The sequence below is a fragment of the Ursus arctos genome, unplaced genomic scaffold (genome assembly GCF_023065955.2).
Source record: "Ursus arctos isolate Adak ecotype North America unplaced genomic scaffold, UrsArc2.0 scaffold_5, whole genome shotgun sequence".
NCBI lineage: Eukaryota > Metazoa > Chordata > Mammalia > Carnivora > Ursidae > Ursus > Ursus arctos.
In genome coordinates this window covers 66,213,678-66,233,369 of record NW_026623067.1, presented here as the reverse complement: position 1 = coordinate 66,233,369, position 19,692 = coordinate 66,213,678, and the positions used below count along the sequence as shown (strand labels likewise).

Below are 19,692 nucleotides of genomic sequence, written 5' to 3'. Positions count from 1 at the left end.
GAGTATTTAGAGGGTTCATCATAATGTATTTTCCTCTCAAGAATCAAATCATTCTTTTTAGGAACAATTACAGCCTTCTTGCCAATACATAGGTGTTTTCCTCCTGATTCATACTCAAAAAGTCTAAACACCGGCATATCTCTCTAAGGAACACCATTTTTAATACAATAAAACAGGTTCTCAGTTGTTCACATGATGCCCTAGGATGAAAGACTACTTTACGTTTTCTATCACCTCAATTATGGTGTTAAAAATGCAAAGTACTTCGACACAAATGAAAAAAAAATACAACAGTTTTCACCAAAACACATCCCTAATTCCTACCCCACAGCCAGCGCCCCCTTCTTGGAATCATTCTACCAATGAAGCAACTGGATAGCCAACTCTTCTTCTTGTACCTCACTGAAGTATAGTGTTATAAATTTTGTAAATTGATAAAAATAGGCAATGCCTTATTAAAAACATACAATTTTCAATTTTACCTCATTAAAATGAAACCTCAGAGAGCACTTCTTTTTCCTTTTCTTTTATCCCTACTGCGCCTCTCACGATGCACGTCTCTCCCCTTGGCTACATCCTTTCCCTCAAAAATGTTCTAAACACTGTCTGGGCCCATGAATACATTTTTTATTCATTGCACAAATGAATGATCTAAGAGCTATTAAGAAAGAAGAATGTAATCCCTGTGTAGAGAACTGGGGGTTTCCTTGACAACAACAAAAAGACAGCAGGGAATGCCCATGCACTCCATGAATATGCAAGAAGAGACTAGGCCTAGTACCTGGAAAAATTTATAACGAATTTGTAAAAAGATCTTTTTCTTTGGAAAAAAAAAATTAAATGGGTAGTTATCAAAATCATAAGCCCAATTCTCACACATGAAAAAAGCGCAGAAAGCTAATGAATTCTACATATAGGTGCTGTAGAATCAATATTACATTTAAATTTTAAATAAGGGTTGCAGCTGCTTCTGATTTGCACCCAAAATGGCATCACCCTAGACAAACACAATTCATAGAGGATTAAAATTTTAACAAGCTCTTACAGTTATGTGGATACTATAGTATAATTATATCTGGTTCCCCGTGGCCTAAATCTTGAATTTTAAAATTATTCCATTTTTTACCTATTTACAGTACAAAACATTCTAAGTGTCCCTACATGTAGAAGTTCAGAATAAAATAACCGCTAAAGCAGAGAGGGGATTAATTTGTACTCAGTAGTCCCCAAGTGCCAGGCATGACGTGTAGTGCTTTGTTGTCATGGGAGTATTAACTGTGTGATGTGCCTGCCACAGCGATGGACAAGCCCTTGAAGAGATTCCTTTCTCCTCCGAGCATCCTGGTGAGCTTGTAGAATTATTATATGTTTTAAATGTTATAACAACTGAGGCCTCTGGAGATAAAGCAATTTTTAAGACCAAACAGATGGAAATCGCAATGCTGACAATGAACCCAGGACTCTTTCCAAAGGCTCCTTCCACGGCGTCAGCTGCCTCTGCCATGGATCTTATGGAGCTGACTACCCATCCACGTTCATTCAGTCTCACAGAGCATGCTGCAAAAATCCAGCTCTGGTGGAGTATCTTGTGCATGGTCGTTACTTGACTACTTGTTAAATAAATGAGAAAACATATATTTGTATATTATATGTATAGATGTGTATACATGTATGTGTGCGTACGTATACATATGTGATCAACTTCCTTGTTTCGTGATCCCTGTGATTTGGGAAAAAGAGTATGGATCAAAGTTTAGGAAATATTCCTTCTACATAATAATAGCCATTCCATCTATTTTACTGGAAAAAATTCTGACAGAACTTAAGAAATTTCTGGGTCTACACTGCAGATAATCAAAGGAGAGACCGACTCCAGACTCTCCAACTTCTAGCACTTGCTTCTGTAACATACTCAGTCGAAAATCACTTGAATTAAGATGGCATAAACCTTTAAGTCACCTTTCAAAATACACAGCCCACTCTTTAAGAAGTAGTTTCATGCCATTTAACTTTACAAGTGTGTAATTCTGAACCATGATACTTCATGGGAATGTATTTTAAAAAATTAAACATACTTAACCTACAGAAGATGCTATATTTGTTAAAAAGCATGAATCACTGAAGAACAGGAACACTGAATGAGAACACTCCCTCCTGAAGATGTTGGCTGAGTATCTGGGTTCCAGGTGAACACTACGAAGGCATTCATCTTCTGAAGTGGGCCTTGCCCCCCTGTCATCCCAGTGCTATTTAGAAAAATGCCTGATTATACTTATGGCTCCTTAGCTCCACTGATGAGCCTCTGCTGGGCAGCAAGAGGCTAATAACTGGTTTCTAGTAATTTATTTTTGATCTTCCTCTCCAACAAGGACCAGCTTAAGCTTCTCCCTTCTCATGAAATATTCTCTGACTTCCCTGTCTTCATTGATTCCCTCCTTGGCTGACCTCAACTGCCATTTATAGTTGGTACCACGTTACCTAGTGTGCAACTGAATGTTTCTGTACTGTAATTATATCTGATTGGGTTAATACTGGCTCCCCAGAATGCATTTAAAGTCCTTGGGAGCAGGGTTTATAGTTTATGTTTATTTTGTGCCTCTTTTACCACCCGTCAAAGGACTAGGCATGCTGTAGCTTTAACCAGAGATAGATCTTGCTGGACTGTGCTCTTCTGGAAGACAGTGTGTGTGTGCCTTTCTCTCAAGTTCATTGCCAGTGACAGCTAGGTATTTGTCTTTAGATAATGCCCCACCTCAGTAGTAGTTCTGATAACTTTAAGTTGTAACTGCAAATGCTATTTTCAGAAAGAATAGGCTCATGTTAGGAAGATAACAAAGGTCTTTTTAGCTATCTGTGGAACACATCTTTCATTAAACTTCAACCTATGAAGAAACAATTTCAGTTTCTTAAATTTTTCCTCAAGGTGAGTGGGTTAATAAAACATTCATAGAGCATTTTAAAAATTGAGGGTCTATTGTGTGTTTGTGTCTACATGTGAGTGGTGTGTGCATGTGAGTGTGACACACACAAAATACTTCACTTAGAAGGACTTTTTAAAAAGGTAGCCTTTGATCTGTAGTACAGGGTTAAGCTCACTAATAATTTAGAAACACTAAGGTCAATTCTTTTCCTCAAAGTATAGAAACAAAGGGAAGATAGCCTCCTCCCTTCTCATGATTTGACTAATAGAAGAGGAACTCAATCCTTTTCTAGATTTCAGGCAGCGAAGGAGGGATGGCAGAAGCCATCCTAATCCCTGCAGAAAAAAATGTGCTTCTCTGGCAGGAAGCCACAGCGGGAGCCCAGCAAAGAGAACCACTCATGTGTGCAAGCACCAGCCCCAACCAATTTCGGGGATGTGCTCCAAAATTCTGCAGGAAAGAAGCAGCCCAAACCCAGGGCTACCAATTTCAGGATGCTGTTCTCTTGCCACAGAAGGCATCTGAATAGCATACGTCATCACACATTTTAGCAGCAAACTAAACCTAAACGTGTGCCTCCATTTGCCCATCTGCGATACTTTCCCTAGCTGTCTCACAAATGATCTCTGAAGTTTAAACATGAAAATATATGTAAACCGTGCCCTGAAAGTATCAAGCTCTGTGAGCTTGATAATGATTTAGCCCTGCACATACATGTGATATTCTGAGACGTAACTACGTACTACCTTGATGATGCGTAGGCATCGATGAGATTGAAACTAGATTTGCAGGCGCCTGGGTGGCTCGGTAGGTTAAGCGTCTGCCTTCGGCCTGGGTCATGATCCCAGGATACTGGCATTGAGCCCCTCATTGGGCTCCCTGCTCAGCAGAGAGCCTGCTTCTCTCTCTCCCTGTGCCTGCCTCTCCTCTTGCTTGTGTGCTCTCTCTCTCTGTCAAATAAATAAATAAATAAAAGCTTTGGGAAAAAACCCTAGATTTGCTTAATTTGCTTTATTTTGCATCATACAAAGTTATTCAGAGATAAATATCAGTGAATGTGTAGGATGATAGTGAGATAAAGTATTGATAATCAGACCGATTTAAAAAATGCTTTTATGTTAAAAAAAATCAATTCATTCAGGAACGAATAATTGTGGCTGCTTTCTTTCTAATTAGCTAGATCATATCATTCTTTTTCCGGCTGTGATCTGAGGTACATTTTAGTTTAGAAACTCCCACAAGGTAAGAGAGAGGTTCCAAGAGACTGGGGATCCTGATCTCCTTTCTCAAATGTTAACCAGAACAGGGCAGCGTGGCTGTACAGTGGCGAGCGTGGCCGCCTGTCAAATATTAACCAGAATAGCTGCTCTTTTATCTGCTCAAAATATAGTGTTTCTAATAAGATTTTGTTTGAAGAAAGGAGTCTGCTCCTATAATAAAAAATCTGAAAGTTTTTTTCCTACATAATCAAGTCTATCAAAATGAAAAATATGTGATTTTGAAAAGTTATATGAAGCAATCTCACGTAAACATTGCCTTTTACAAAAGACATGAACAGACATTTCTGCAAAGACGACATCCAAATGGCCAAAAGACACATGAAAAAGTGCTCAACAGCACTCAGCATCAGGGAAATACAAATCAAAACCACAATGAAATACCACCTCACACCAGTCAGAACGGCTAAAATTAACAAGTCAGGAGACAACAGATGTTGGCAAAGATGCAGAGAAAGGGGAACCCTCCTACACTGTTGGTGGGAATGCAAGCTGGTGCAGCCACTCTGGAAAACAGTATGGAGGTTCCTCAAAAAGTTGAAAATAGAGCTACCCTGTGACCCAGCAATTGCACTACTGGGTATTGACCCCAAAGATACAAATGTAGTGGTCCGAAGGGGCAGCTGCACCCCAATGTTTATAGCAGCAATGTTCACAATAGCCAAACTATGGAAAGAGCCCAGATATCCATTGACAGATGAATGGATAAAGATGATGTGGTATATATACACAATGGAATATTATGCAGCCATCAAAAAATGAAATCTTATCATTTGCAAGGACATGGATGGAACTAGAGGGTACTATGCTAAGCAAAATAAGCCATTCAGAGAAAGACAATCATCATATGATCTCACTGATATGTGGAATTTGAGAAACAAGGCAGAGCATCATAGGGGAAGAGGCAAAAGTGAAACAAGAAGAAACCAGAAAGGGAGACAAACCATAAGAGACTCTTAATCTCAGCAAATAAACTGAGGGTTGCTGGAGTGGAGGGGGGTGGGAGGGATGAGGCGGCTGGGTGATAGACCCTGGGGAGGGTATGTGTTATGGTGAGTGCTGTGTATTGTGTAAGACTGATGAATCACAGACCTGTATCCCTGATATAAATAATACATTTTATGTTAATAATAAATAAATAATTTTAAAAATTAAAACAAAAAAACAAAAAAAAATTGCCCTTTAAAAAATGATGACTGTGCATGCAAGGAGATAAATATTGCCATAAATACCACCCAGGTGTCTATCTCTTGTTCTCAGAGATAATGTCCCTTATTCTTCATCCTCTCCTCAACACCTTTAGCTTTGTGTACAATTCTCCAAAATACAAACAGAAATACGGGAGGAATTATCATGAGAGTTATTTCTCAATGATGTAAGCAATAAGGTGCCATAATTTTCAATACAGAAACCAAGCAAAATGAATTCTAAGATAGAGGCCAAAATTATCTTTCTCAACATCTCATTAATTTTTAATACCATTACATTAATAATTTTATAACTATCTTAGTATCTGTATCATTTTAGTTTAATATTGGCCTTACACCTGCCTTACACTTAGATATAAACTATAAAACTAGCAAAAAAGAATGCTTGATGAAACAAAGAACATCAAGCTAGCCTGACAAACAGTATGTAGTATATATGAACTCATTTAAGAAAAAACCTAATAGGGGCGCCTGGGTGGCACAGCGGTTAAGCGTCTGCCTTCGGCTCAGGGCGTGATCCTGGCGTTGTGGGATCGAGCCCCACATCAGGCTCCGCCGCTATGAGCCTGCTTCTTCCTCTCCCACTCCCCCTGCTTGTGTTCCCTCTCTCGCTGGCTGTCTCTATCTCTGTCGAATAAATAAATAAAATCTTTAAAAAAAAAAAAAAAGAAAAAACCTAATAAACCACCTATTTTTAAGGTTATAAGTATGAGAATTTGCATAAGACTGTTTGAATTTAATATCTGTACATCTCCAAATAATTATTTAGTTTAAAGATAGCGTCATAGCAGTTTTTAAAAACATTCACAGTTCTGTCACACCAACTTGTGACATTTTCGATGACTTAGAGGGGCGTTCTTTAAAAAAACAAAAGTACGGAATCGAAGAAACTCTTCCCACACCACTGAATCCTGTAGAATTCACACATGTTCACAAAGAAAACCTTTCAATAATTTTTCAAAATGCAGGTGTGCAAATTACTCCTGAGGTAGAAAGGAGTCATGTTTTCAGTATCCCCTGAACCACTGTTAAACACACCCCACAGCATTTTTCAGCTCATAAAACTTTTATGAGCTGAAAAGTTCCTTCAGATTTTTTTTTGACTGCTAACTACAGTTGCCCTCCAGCAACAGCACCTTAAACTGCTATTAAGATCCATTTCAGCAAATGTAACATAAATGTGTCTTGAGTAGCATGTTTTGTTTCATAGCAGTTAAAAAAAATCAAGATTTATATGACTTGCTGAGCACAGCAAAAAATTATGAACGCCTTGGTTTAGTGTAGCACGGGTGGCATTTTTGCTTACTTGAATGCACGGTATGTGTAGAGGTCGGTTCTATGTTTGTGAGTAGATTTATACAAGTTCATACATGAACTGAGGATTTTCCAATCTGGAAAAATGTGTCTCGATACATAAAGAAGTTGGTTTCCAGGCACATATGTATTTTTTCCTTATTAATGTACACCTGCCTTAGAATCCATTAACTTAACATCTGCTTTAACATTTTTCCTTGCCAAAGTTCAAGATGCTTGAAAAATTAAATTTCTCATAGAAAACAAGTAAAATTAGTAAAAGTGAGCAGTTGGATCTGACTAAACCTCATTGTCAAGACAATAAACAATGCTTTTAGTCTTAAGGAGAATGACAGACATAAAAAACGATAGATGAAAGAGGGAAACAGAGAGAGGCAGAGAGAGACGGAGGGAGGGAACTAGATAGATACAGGCTATCCCCTGCCCTGCCCCACCACACACACACTGGAATCTTGTCCTGATGGCGATACCCAACAATTCCCCTTCCACAGAGTTTGCTGACCTACTGTTATCAATGCTGAAGAAAAACTGGTTTGAAAGCAAATCATGGTCCCATGTTTTAAAAGTGGAAGAAGGAAGAGGACACACCTAGGCACATCTCCCAGACCCAGCTGAACTAAGTCAACAACTCCAATGTAAACACACACCTTGTATAAATGGTTTCTGGGTCAGGTTACTCAGACCCTTCATTTTGAGTCGCCATTTACAAACTTAGATTTTTTTTTTCTGATGACGGTCAATGCTTACAGGGAGATCAAGTTGCACACTTTCTATTTTGTAATTTGATCACCTTAACCTTATCACACAGTTTCCCATTTAGAAGAGTTTTTAAATGCAGAATAGTTCTTACTGTTTTCTATATTATTCGATTTAACTGAGTATCTACACTGACTTGAGAGTCATCTAAATTGGGAAAAACTTCTGCATAGTCACTCAAGCATTTTTTAAAAATTCTCAAATTAAGTGCTAATAGTAATTCCTTTTCACTTCCGTTTTTTCTTTTTCATAGTAATACCATCTTGTCACTTTTCCAGCCCTACTAACAGCAATCCTCATTTCCACTACTTGGCAACTCATCTTCCCTCTCTGACCCCAGTTTCAAGAGGTGGAAAAGGAATGTAAGAGATAGGAGACACGATAAATATTTCCAAGAAACAGCATCATTAGCAGGACAGTAATGTCCAATCCTGGCCTCTTTCAACTGTACTATCAAGTGGAGATTAATGGCAATACTCTGGGAATGTATTTCCTTCTATTTACTGCTCTGTGGGAGATTACACTGAGAACATTCTGGATATTAGAAGCATGAAGTTTCCACCTACAGCCCTGGAAGCTAGCTGACCTGACATCGGAGCTGCCTGTTCGTTTCCAACAGGTGCACTCCTGAGCACTCTAATGAGGACAGCATCACTCTTAAGAAAATGACACCCTGAGAGGAATATTGCAACAGTCTGAGAAAACGTACAAAAAAAAAAAAAAAATCTTCTAGCCCAACCTCTCGGACCCCAGTCAAGGAAAAAATAACTATTTATTCTTTCAATTCACATATTCAAACTAGAATATAGCAACTTCACTAAATCAGTGATCTCAACTTCCAAGTTAAAAAGATACAAACCTGAATTGATCTACTAAACTGTATTCACTACGTGTTGTCAGCTCAGCTTACCAAAGTCAAAAGATGGTGCAGTCTGACCTTTAGGAAGCAATAAGTTATGCTCGATAATGAAAACTTCAAGTATTATTCAATGTAAAGAAACAGTTTTTAAAAATTTTGCTGGAGAGAAAAATAAAATGTTTGAGCAGAATAGAAGGCATCATAAAAATTCCTAGAGATGAAACAATTAAATCATAAAATAAATAACATTAACAGCCTGGCTTTTAGGGAACAGAGGTAATGCTGACATACCCATATCTGAAATTATATGTGACACACCGAACTATAGCACTTTCTAGAACTGAGCTAGGCTGTATTTGTTCTAAATACGTAAAGCCTCATTAAAATACCCGAGGACAACAGCTTAACAGTATGCTCAACAGGCATTAAAATAACATTTCAACTACAGACCTGGTACCCACCCCACAAGCTGTACGACAAACCTATAAAATCCTGGGAGAGAAAAAAAACCAAAGCAAACCTTTAGACGTCCTTCTACCAGCCCTAGACATGTGCAATACAGTTTTAGCTGTCCACAGTGTAAGTATTGAAGGTTAATAGTTAAAGACCAATGGAATGTTAACACAGTCTAGTACTACACTTGAGTAGTAATGCATGGAAAGACACTGAAATTAAAACACTTTGTTCTGCATGTTCCGAAGTGATGTAACAGTGATGATTGGTTATATTAGATGACAAAGCAGGGCTTCTTAGGCCTTTTAAAATACCATCGTATCTAACATTCTTCCAAATAACATATTCTTCCAATTCTTGTACAATATATGAAGCTAAAATACAGAATTTTTTTCACACTCCAGTTATCTTCTAATGGCAGCATTTGGTATGTTGATTTTTTTTTTTCCAAAAGTAATTTTCAAGATAAAATGCTGATTGCCTTGACTGGTATGTCTAGAAAGCAAAGACTTACCTGTCTTGTTTTCTCTGACCTCAATAATAAAAACATTAATGTCAGGGTGGAATTTTGTCCCTGCTGGGGGTTCTGGAGTGGAAATTGCCTGAGGTCTGATGGCCTCTTTGCCTTCCACAGTGGGTGGTCTTGCAGGCTGCGTAGAGGAGGGAGGACTTGAAGTTGTGAAATACTCTCTGTCAATATCAGTTTCCATTTCCTTCCCTACAACATCCTCCAGGGTAGTGGGAGGAACACGAGATGTTGACTCTCCGATGATGACCATGTCACTGGTTGATTCTTCTCCAGGCTCCCTGTCAATGAGAGGCGGTTTCTCAGTGGCTGCTGAGGATGGCTTGGATGCTGAGGTTGTATGGAGTCTTTCTACTGAACTGAAGGCAGCAGTGATATCACTTGGAACAGTGGCTTTAATTGTTGACAACTCTGGGAGTTCTGTGGCTGTGGGCTTTTCGAATAAACCTGAGCCTACATCAATATAATCTAGGGATGTTTTCTCTCTTTTCTCAGTAGTGGTTTCCTCTGTAAGCTGGGGAACATGGGTGCTGAAAGGAGACACAAATTCCCCCAGACTAGCACTTTCCATCTCATCTTTCTCTTCAGGCTCTGGACTCAAAGACACCATTGGCCCTGTGCTTGGTGTTACCACTTCATCTGTTTCTGCTTTGTGCTCCGTGACAGCACCAGGTGGATAAGACATACTATGCTCAATTTTTCCAACTGGAGTTGTTTCGACAACTGGGACTCTCTCCGAAGCTGTCGCCAACCTGTCTTCAGAGACTGTATATGGTGACCTGTCACGCTCTTGTTCACCCACAAGTGTTGCTGCCTCCTCGGCTATGGCAGCTGTAGAACTGAGAGTAGGAAATGGTTTCTTTGTGGCCGGTTCTTTCCAAGGGAATTCTTCCTGACCTGTTCCCTGTGTAATTTCTGTTGTTGTTCTTACAGTTTCAGGGGAAATTGCTGTTTCGAGGTGAGTCTGATTAATGACATGTATGTCTTGAGAGGGTTCACCTAGAACTTCCCCTTCTGGTGGAACAGAAGGTACCAACACTCCCCATTCTGTCTGGGGGATTATAGAAAGAGGAACAGTAGGGGAGCTGTCTACATCAGCAGTAGGTTCTTCGGTGCTACTATAATTAACAAATGCCAATCCTTCCACGTCTGAAGTGTCTACAAATTGGGGGACAGTAGATACCGGCTTAGAGACATCCATATCTTCTTCATCCAAAGCACTTCCTTCTGTGGTTGCATGAACGACTTGGTCTTCCACGCTTGTGATAGGTGGAACTCTTTCTTCAGTTGTAGAATCTCTCAAAGTCGGCTTTTCCACAATACCAATTGACGTAGTTGGCTGAAATCCAACTGTGAATTTCCCATGGTCTGTTGTGTCTTCCTCGGTAAACTCTTCTAATGGCTTTTGAGTACTACCTGGGATAAGAGTAAATTCATCTCCTTCATCTTCAGTGTGACTTGGGATTTCTTTATCCTTCCCACTCACTTCTGTAGTGGTAAATAAGGCAGGGGGCAATTTTGGAGGGCCTGCATCTTCTGTGGACTCTAACGGCTTCACTGTTGTATTATCTTCATCCCATGCCCATTTTGATACAGTGACCACCTCCACATTTAAAGTGCTGTGGCTCAAATGCACTGTTGTGATACCCTCACCATACTTTGTAGTATCTTGATAGCCATCTGTTTCTAATTCAACCGGTGTTTTTGTAGAGTCTTCCTCCACATCTCTTGCCTCTGTTGGCACTACACTGAGCTTTGTTGTTGTCATCGCTGGGGAATCAAAAGATCTGGTCATTTCCACTGCAGACTCTGTAAGATGAATTTCCTCTGACGAAGCTGTAGAGAACTTCATTCCAGAGAAGCCTTCCTCCTCTATTTTTCCTATAAATGGATCTTTGGTGATCTTTTCCTGTATCTCATCATCAGTATAAGTATCTGTTCTCATCTCTGGACTTAGTGTTTCTGTTCTTTCTCTTCCTTGTGCCATTTCTGTTTGTGGAGAGGGATAAATAACTGTGGGTATTTCCTCAACTAATCTTTTATCACCAGAATAAGGAAACAATTCTACTTCTGTATGATGCCGTGACGGGAAAGGTGTGGTGGACACATATTGGCCAGAAAAATCTTCAGTTATCTTTCCATTAGTTTGTTCCTCTTCCCAGTTGTCTGTGGATGATCCATCACTGTCAGGCATAGTTACAGGTGAAAGAATTGTTGATGCTGAGATTGGCTCCCTGTCCTCTAGTGGAGTGGCAGCGGTATCTTCTGAAGTCTTTGACACTGTAACAACTTCAGGTATTTTGCTAAAGACCAAGGTGCTCTGAGCAGATCTAACTGTAAATGTTCTGTCTTCACTGTCATCTTCTCCCAAGGTGAATCCATAGTGGCTTGTGGTCAGAGATTCAGATATAGTGCTTACTGTTTTCTTTTCAGTTTTGGATTCCAGGGTCATTGTTGTAGACACAAATGGTGTTTCAGTTGTGGACAATTCCTTTGAAGGAATGTGCCTTGAGATTTCCATAGATGTTACCAAGGGACCCACTTCTATTTGTTCAATTTGTGTAACTGATTCTTGGATTTGTTTGTCTTCCCTGACACCATCCCATGAATCGGTAGTATGATGGGAGACGACAGTTGTACTCTGGGGTACTTCTTTCTGAATTTCAGGTATGTCTGGCTTTCCAAGTGGTTCTAAAGCAGAAGGTGAGTAGTAGTCCATATCCCAAGGCTTCATGGTACTCCCAGCAGGTGTGGATGATTCGGTGGCTAATCTGTGTGTGATAGCTTGAGCCTGAACTGTGGTTTTCTGCTCAAAATTGACCATATTTCCCACAGGAGGGGACTTTGTTGTAATGATAGGTAATTCGGTGATTAGAGGGATGACTGGTGTTGTTCTGTCGGGTACCATTTGTAGTTCTTCAGAAAGACTGGATGATGCAGTTTCTGCAAGGATATTCAGTTCGATGGTTGTAGCCTCTGATATATTCTGTTTAGCTAGAAAAATAATTTCAAAGAGTTGATTAGACAAGTCACTAATAAAAAGTTGTACGTCCAGTGTTTGTGAAGTGCTGCTGTGTATTTTGGGGTGACCCAGAAGTGTTTTGTGATGAAGGGTATCTAGAAACTATAATTAAATTAACTCAAGGGCAGACAATCGAACATATCATAGTCACAAACTCATCACTTGTTTTACATTGTAAGGTTTATCCCTGCTTTCCTTCATGAGGATGAATGACTGCTTTCAGTTAAGGAAAATGAATATTTTCTAGTTTTAAGACAAGGAGAAGTCCAAAACCATATAAATGCAGAGTATGGAAACGGTAGATAGGTTACTTATCAGAAATTACAGAAGCAACTTGGGGCCTAGTCGGAAAATGCGGTAATACTATTCTGAAGTCCTCTTCTGTCCCCTGCCTCTAGCTTTCTCCCTCCTTCTCAAGCTGCGCTGTGTCTCAGGGGAAAGGGAGTGCCGCAGATTGCAAAACAACAAAAAAGCCACATCAAATGTACCCGAGTTACATGTAAACTATTACATTGTCCATAATGTGGAGGGTTTCATAAAAACAGGATATTAAACTTTTTAATACCACCCTTCACTTGAGTCCAGGTGTTGGGACATTTGTCTTCATCTTCATTTCAACTCTGTAGTGTAGCCTTGGGTCTCTAATAAACAATCAGATGTTTCTGGCAGAGGCTGCTTGGCATTTGTGATAGTTCCACGTTTTGCTCTATGTTCTACACACTATGTTTGTAACTCTTATAAGGGTCCTGGTTCCAGGCTTACTTTAGCATGAAACGCAAAAGTAGAACAGGAAGTAAAGTACCCACATGATATATTTTAGGTCTGTAATTACAAATCCCTGGAAACAACTCTCAGCATCAGAAAGAATGGGCTCAGGCAATAAAAAGTAACATGTCATCATAAAATGCTACATTATAATGCCTCCAGATTTACAGAGAATGGCCTCTCCTTTTTAAAGAAATTAAAATTGAGTGTAAAAGTGACAATGCTATAGACAAGATTCCCTTTCAACATAGGGAAAATGCAGCAGCTTCGCAGACAAAGGTTTTGTTTCTTACGAAAAAATTGGATTTTTTAAAAATCAAAAGCTAGTCACCACTAAACTCAGAAGAAACTGTTCTAAGGAAACCGGTAGTCATTGTCTCGCCACATTCTGTATGACTTAAAACTAGCTGTATGGCGAATGCTAGCTCTGCCTGATGAGAGCTGTCGTATTTGTAGTATCTGTAATATCTGTGTCTAACTCTCAGTAATCCCCAAACAGGAGTCATTGGAAAACTAAACTGGATACCTTTGAACTCCATCTATTCTGTCAAAACTTAATGATACTAGGGCAGTGAAACTGCTGTGTGTGATACAAGAATTGTAAATATATGTCGTTATGTATTTGTCCAAACCCACAGAACGTACAGCACAAAGGATGAAGCTTTATGTAGTTTGGACTTTGATTATGGTATGTCCACGTGTGTTCATCAGTTGTAACAAATGTACTGCTTTGGTGGGTGGTGCTGATAATGGGGGAGGCTGTGCATGAGAAGGGGGCGGGGGTGCACAGGAAATCTAACTGCTCTAAAACCTAAAACTGCTCTAAAAACTAAAGTCTATCAAAATAATTTGAGGATAAGATGATGTGATTTTGTTGTAAATCAGACTTGCTGTTGTGACAGGTTCTTTATTTTTGTCTGGGATGAGCTGTTATTAGCTGTGGTCATTCCCCAGACCATCCTAAAGCCCAGATTCACTCATGGTAACATTTAAATATTCTCCAAAGTCTGTCACTATTTACCTGTTACTATTTTATGCTGGAACAAAACTAAACAAAAAATAATTGGACTCTTCAAAAACATTATATAATTTTTTTTTCTCCTTGTAAGAAAATCCTTTTCTATATTCATTTCCTGGAAGAAGATTTGGTCTATTTTGATTGACATGAACAACTTAAGGAGCCAGCGTATGGTTGATGAGCTCTCCTTTAATTCAATTCTCTATCCTCTGAAATTCCATAACCATTACCTCATTTCACTGCCAAATATCATGTTCGTCTTCTAACAGCTTTCTTTGGGGAAATAGTAAAATATACATACAGAGAAAGTTCCCATGGAAACATAACATAATCACTTATCACACTGCATATTCGAGAAAAAATAATCATATTATTGTTAATAACAGCAGAAGAGCTCATTTTGCTTTTTTCCTCTGAGTATTGCCATGGCTGATGAAATGAACTTAAAAGGAGATCATATGGCATTCGGGTCAAACAGAAGGCCTGTGAATCAGGTTGTCCCATGTTCCAAACCAAGTTTTTACAGTGCTATGAAAATACTTTTACAGTGTTTTAAAAATAAAGGATTCAGATTTTAAAAACTAAATTGTACGCCATTGCCAATTACTACTGTACCATTGGTGTTGCCTCCGTCTAGTCCTGGAGCATAGTAAAGTGACAGCAATATGCCTCAGAGAATCTCCCTTACAAAGCCAGGATTTATGTGACTTTGTTTTCAAAAACAAGGGTTTTCGATCATTCTAGAGCTCTGTTTAAAAGTCTGCTTATAATTAAGTTAATTAATTCTACTATTTGGAATGGAAAACCTCAGACTTCCTTGGGGGTTGGGTGGCTTTTTTGTCAACTTAACAGCTGATTTCCATCATAACTCAGAATATCTGATCATTGTTTCAGCCATTCCAAAAAGAGGAAATAATTTTAAAAACTACATATATCTACAAAGAGATATCTGAAGAATAAATGTTACTATATTAATGATGACTATTATAAAGGTGAAAATGCAACTCCAAGTTATTCCAAAAGTGTCCTTCCAGAAGAATTCACATGGAGAAATTTTTGAATTGGAAAACTACCAGTGTCCCTTTAGCTTCATTATTAAGGAAGCCAACAGAAATCAGCATATTTCTTTTCCCACAAAAGCTCCCTTCCAACCTCTGCAGCTGTCTTCCACACAGATGTTTTGCATCACTGTACTTATGGTATTTTACGTCCTATGGACTGTCTTCTCTGTGTTTCTGTTATAAGACACGAGGCAGATTTTCCCAATAAAATATAAAGACCCTTTAGCGGCATGATAGTCGATTTAACGCATACCCGTACCGCCTGTATTATACAAAAGTGACTAATTTCAAATTAGTTCTTCTATCTTAAAATGTTTTCTACGTAAATAACTGTAAACACGAGAGTTCACAAATAGAGTGGATATTCAATAAGTTGATTCGGACTTCATCATTAAATAAAGGGTAAAGGCTGGAACAATGGCATTAGAATTCAAACTCTTTTAAAAAAGTTTTATGAATGACTGAATGCTAACAGATTGATATTCAATAAACAGAAAACATATTTAAAATACCGTTTAGGGAAGGATTAGTTTTGGTGCCTACGGTCAGATTATGATTGAGGGCACAAAAAGGATCATAAGCACACCATAGGTTAGAAGGGCAGGCCAACTTTAAAAGTGAACAAATATGTAAGAAGTATAGCATATGAAGTGGTGGGAACTTATTTAGCCTTCTCTAAGCCACAATTTCTAGTCCCTAGCTTAATCAAACAGGGATAGAAAAAGATGAGGGTTCAAAGCTAGATCACATTGATGACCAGACACTTTGAAATTAAGATTTCAAAACAAGAAAATTATTTCAGTTGAGAAAGATGTTGAGGACAACTGAACAACTGTGTTTAATAATAGAAATGGCTGTTATTTAGAGTTTGGCCTCCAACTTAAAAAGGAAAAATGGGCTCAAAGTCCAATGCAACGAATTTAGATAATTAGAAAAACTATCCGATGACGATGGTAATAGGATAGGAGAATGGGTTTTCTAGGAAACATGCTCTATCTCCCTGTCTTGGAGATCATGAATAACATAACATGAGAGATTACCATGAGTCTTGAGTGGCTTTGATTCACTTAAATTTGGGGATGTATGGGTGATTTTTTCAAAGCCCTAGGTCTCTAACTTTCACAGAACTTGCTTAACTCTGAGGTCAAAGAAAAATCAAAAGTGCACAATTTAGTTTAATCATCACAGGGAAATACACAGGGAAATTTCATTTCACAAATATACTAATTTCCTTGTTTTTCAAATCTACTTGACATGAATAGATTCTAATTATGCTTGTCATCAGCCATTGTTAATATTCTATTCAGTGATGGTAGAAGGAAAAGAGAATTACAGCAAAGTGAGGTGTGGTATTGTTCATTCACCAAGAAATGACTTTAAAAACCCCTTCTGCATTTGGTAAAAAGCAAGCAAGAAAAATATGGTTATATTTCTAAATTGCTCTACTTAACCAACCAGCGATAAACTCCTGAAATCACTTACGGAACTGTTGCTGAGGTCACAGCTCACATACTTTACCCTAAGTATTTAGCCACCGCTTAACTGTGTGGGAAAAGTGAACAGCAGTCAAGTCAGTATAAGAATATTTTTTAAATTCTTTAAAATATCTACTTTAGAAGAATCCTTGAAAAATGAATTAGAAATCTGGGGAGGCTGTTGGCATTGCATGTGGTTTACGAAAGATTTTTATGTTATGACTAAGCCTTTTAAATCTTTTAGATGATGACTACATTTTGAATATAATAGGTCTTAGGGAAGAAATAAAAAAGAATCTAACCCTTAGATTAGATTTGGATTAGTTTAGGTTATCCTTTGGTTTGGAAAAAACCCAAAATTTGAACCGTGATTTTAGAAGTTACAGATTTCCAAGTTCTATAGATTTAAATGAATTAGAAAGAAAAAACTGGGCCTAAACTTTGAAAGTACTCTCAGATTTTATATAGATTTTTAGTAAGTGGTTATTGTATTTGAATCTAAGTATCTTGTCATTTCATGCGTTCATGTGAATTCTTCATTTAAATAAATAATTTAAAACACATCAGGATGAATTCTTTGTGGCTACAAAGTTTAAGTTGGTTTAAGTTTTACCCTCAGGGAGAAAAAAAAACAACAACAACGTTGTTTAAAAGTTCTCTCTTGCCCGTTTTATCAAGCAAAAGAAAATACAATTGAGCAAGGTAGTCAAGTTGGGTAATTCCATTCCTTCCCTAATTAAACCTCTCTAACCCTGCCCCTGACACGAGTCTGATTTCAGCTCTTAATCACTTAACGAAAAACTGATTTTAGCGCTTCAACTACTTGAAAGTCACTGTTAAAAGAATGTCTATCTTTCTACTTTTAGAAATAGGCTTTCTTTTTTATTGTTGTTTCAGCTTTTCCTGAGAACAACTAAGGAAGGACTTTTCTGTTGTTCCAGGGTCTAAGAACAAAAGTTAGTATTTTCAGTGGCTTTTTATGGCCAGCTTATATTGCACTGATACCCGACACATGGCTTTCACACTCGGAAAGCTGAGTCTATGGGAGGAGATGTGGGCAGAGGCAGCTCAGCGGGGAGGCAGTGGTGTGTGAGATCAAGCCTTTCCGCCACACTAATGGCTATTCTACTCAGACATCCTAGTCGTGACTTTTTGGCTGATAAAGAATGCCTGTGTATTTCACCTTAGAAACGAATTACATAATAAGCTAGTATATTTTCTATTCGTTTCAGTTACATATTGCTAAAACAAGATATATTGGAAACTTAGTAAAACCCTTTACTATATTTCAATATGACATGGCTCTACTTTGACATACTCACCCCAAATGCTAGGAAATCTTTGTTTAGCTGTCACAACAATACAGACCCTTCGGTAAAAATCACAGTGAGACTCTGGATTACTCCCTTGTTTGATCAAACATCCTACAAGCACGATACTATATATTATGTGACTACTATTGCTAAAATAATTTAAGAACATCTGAAAATTTAAACAATTGTATCATGAACGTGGAGAGGTTTCTTAAAATCAATTTTAAATACTAAACCTAACTGAAGATAGCCTACATTACGCCTTTCAAAGAACATAGACTGTACTTCAATATGATACTAGAGAATTAGTGATTAGAAGGCACATACTTCCATTACTTGAATTAAAATAAGAGAAAAGGAGATATTTATTTATAGCATGGTTACCTGTTAGGTATTAACTGAATTATGATTATCCATCTCGGTTCCAAGTACTCACCTGTAATTACTGAAATTTGAATTCGCCGCCATTTCAAAGAAAGACATACCAAACAAGACAAAATAAACAGAATTCAAGGCTTCAACTCAGCCACAGTTGGCCTCAACATTATAGCACCAACAATCTAATTACATTTAAGGACTGCATTAATGTTAAAAAAAATATATCAGAAATATGTTCTGTGGTTCTAGGTGCAATGGAGCATAGTTAAGACCGTAACTTGACATATCCTCATCATCTCTAAAAGAACATCCATCTGTCAAACTTCCTGTTGTTTTAACCATATCACTGCCGCTCCGTTTATTGGCTTTTGAAAATCAGTGAACTGTTTCCGTTCTGTGCATACACTGCAAGACATGGAATCCATTCCCATCGCTAGGTGAACACCAATGCATGTCTTCGAAGTATTTTTTAAAAATCTGTAATTTTTAAAAAGGTATCAAACACTTACGTTTAAAGCAGTAGGCATCAAATCTGCTATCAGGGGGAGGGAAGCCTGTCTGGTTCTCAAAACGATACAGGGTTCTCACCCCAAGTAAACCACCTCCACACTGGGCCCTGGCCACAGTCACAGGGTGGCGAACGCTGGCGTCAGAGAGCCACCCATAATCGCACTGGTCAAAGCCATTCCTCCAAGCTGCTTGGAGCTCCCCCACTGTCGCCAGCCGGGCGTCCTGGTTTTCACACTCTTCTTCAGCCTCCTCAAAGGTAAATTTATCAGGAGCAGTGATATGGAACACATCACCTGAAATAAGGAGGGAAAAAACACAACAACAAACGTAAGTTTTACTACTCATTCCTTCCCACTTTATGGGTGGGTGGGGGGAACAGGTAGGAGGATATAACACTTTTTTCATGGCAAGGTAGCAGCTTCTGATACTTTAAAGCAGTAAGCAGCATGGTTACTCAATTTTGTCACTGTTAGTGTGACACATACTAGAAAAGTTCACGTATGTTAACTTTATTATCAAATGACTGCTTCTATGGCCCATGGGTATACAGAAACAACCATTTGATAATAGAGTTACAACCAATTCTTTAAAATGAACAAACCTTTCCATTGAGTCTTTGGATTACTATCTGGGAAACGAGCTTTCTCTTCCGTGAAAGAGCAGGCTGGAAAGGGAAACTGTACTGAAATTTCACCCAGGTTATTTCACGTTGTTTCATCTGAAATCAAACAGTAGTTCTTGGACCCTCCTTCTCACCTATCACTGCCGTCAAAATGGATGAACTCCCACCAAATTAAACAACAAAACAAAAAAAACTCCAGGGTTTGAAGATGGGA

The 19,692-nt window shown here is 38.4% G+C and overlaps 1 protein-coding gene across 7 annotated transcripts in view; it reads right to left on the bottom strand.

The window, feature by feature from the left end:
* VCAN (versican) overlaps positions 1 to 19,692 on the bottom strand; it is a 154,058-nt gene that overhangs the window by 51,391 nt on the left and 82,975 nt on the right. For 4 of the 7 annotated variants that reach the window (XM_044384055.3, XM_057307391.1, XM_026498665.4 and 1 more), the window contains 2 exons: positions 18,856 to 19,149; positions 9,303 to 12,308 (listed from right to left, as the gene is read on the bottom strand). In XM_044384055.3, coding sequence (XP_044239990.2) covers positions 9,303 to 12,308; positions 18,856 to 19,149 — 3,300 coding nt within the window. The remainder of the gene's footprint in view (positions 1 to 9,302; positions 12,309 to 18,855; positions 19,150 to 19,692) is intronic. The other 3 variants (XM_026498668.4, XM_057307392.1, XM_057307394.1) reach the window with 1 other exon arrangement.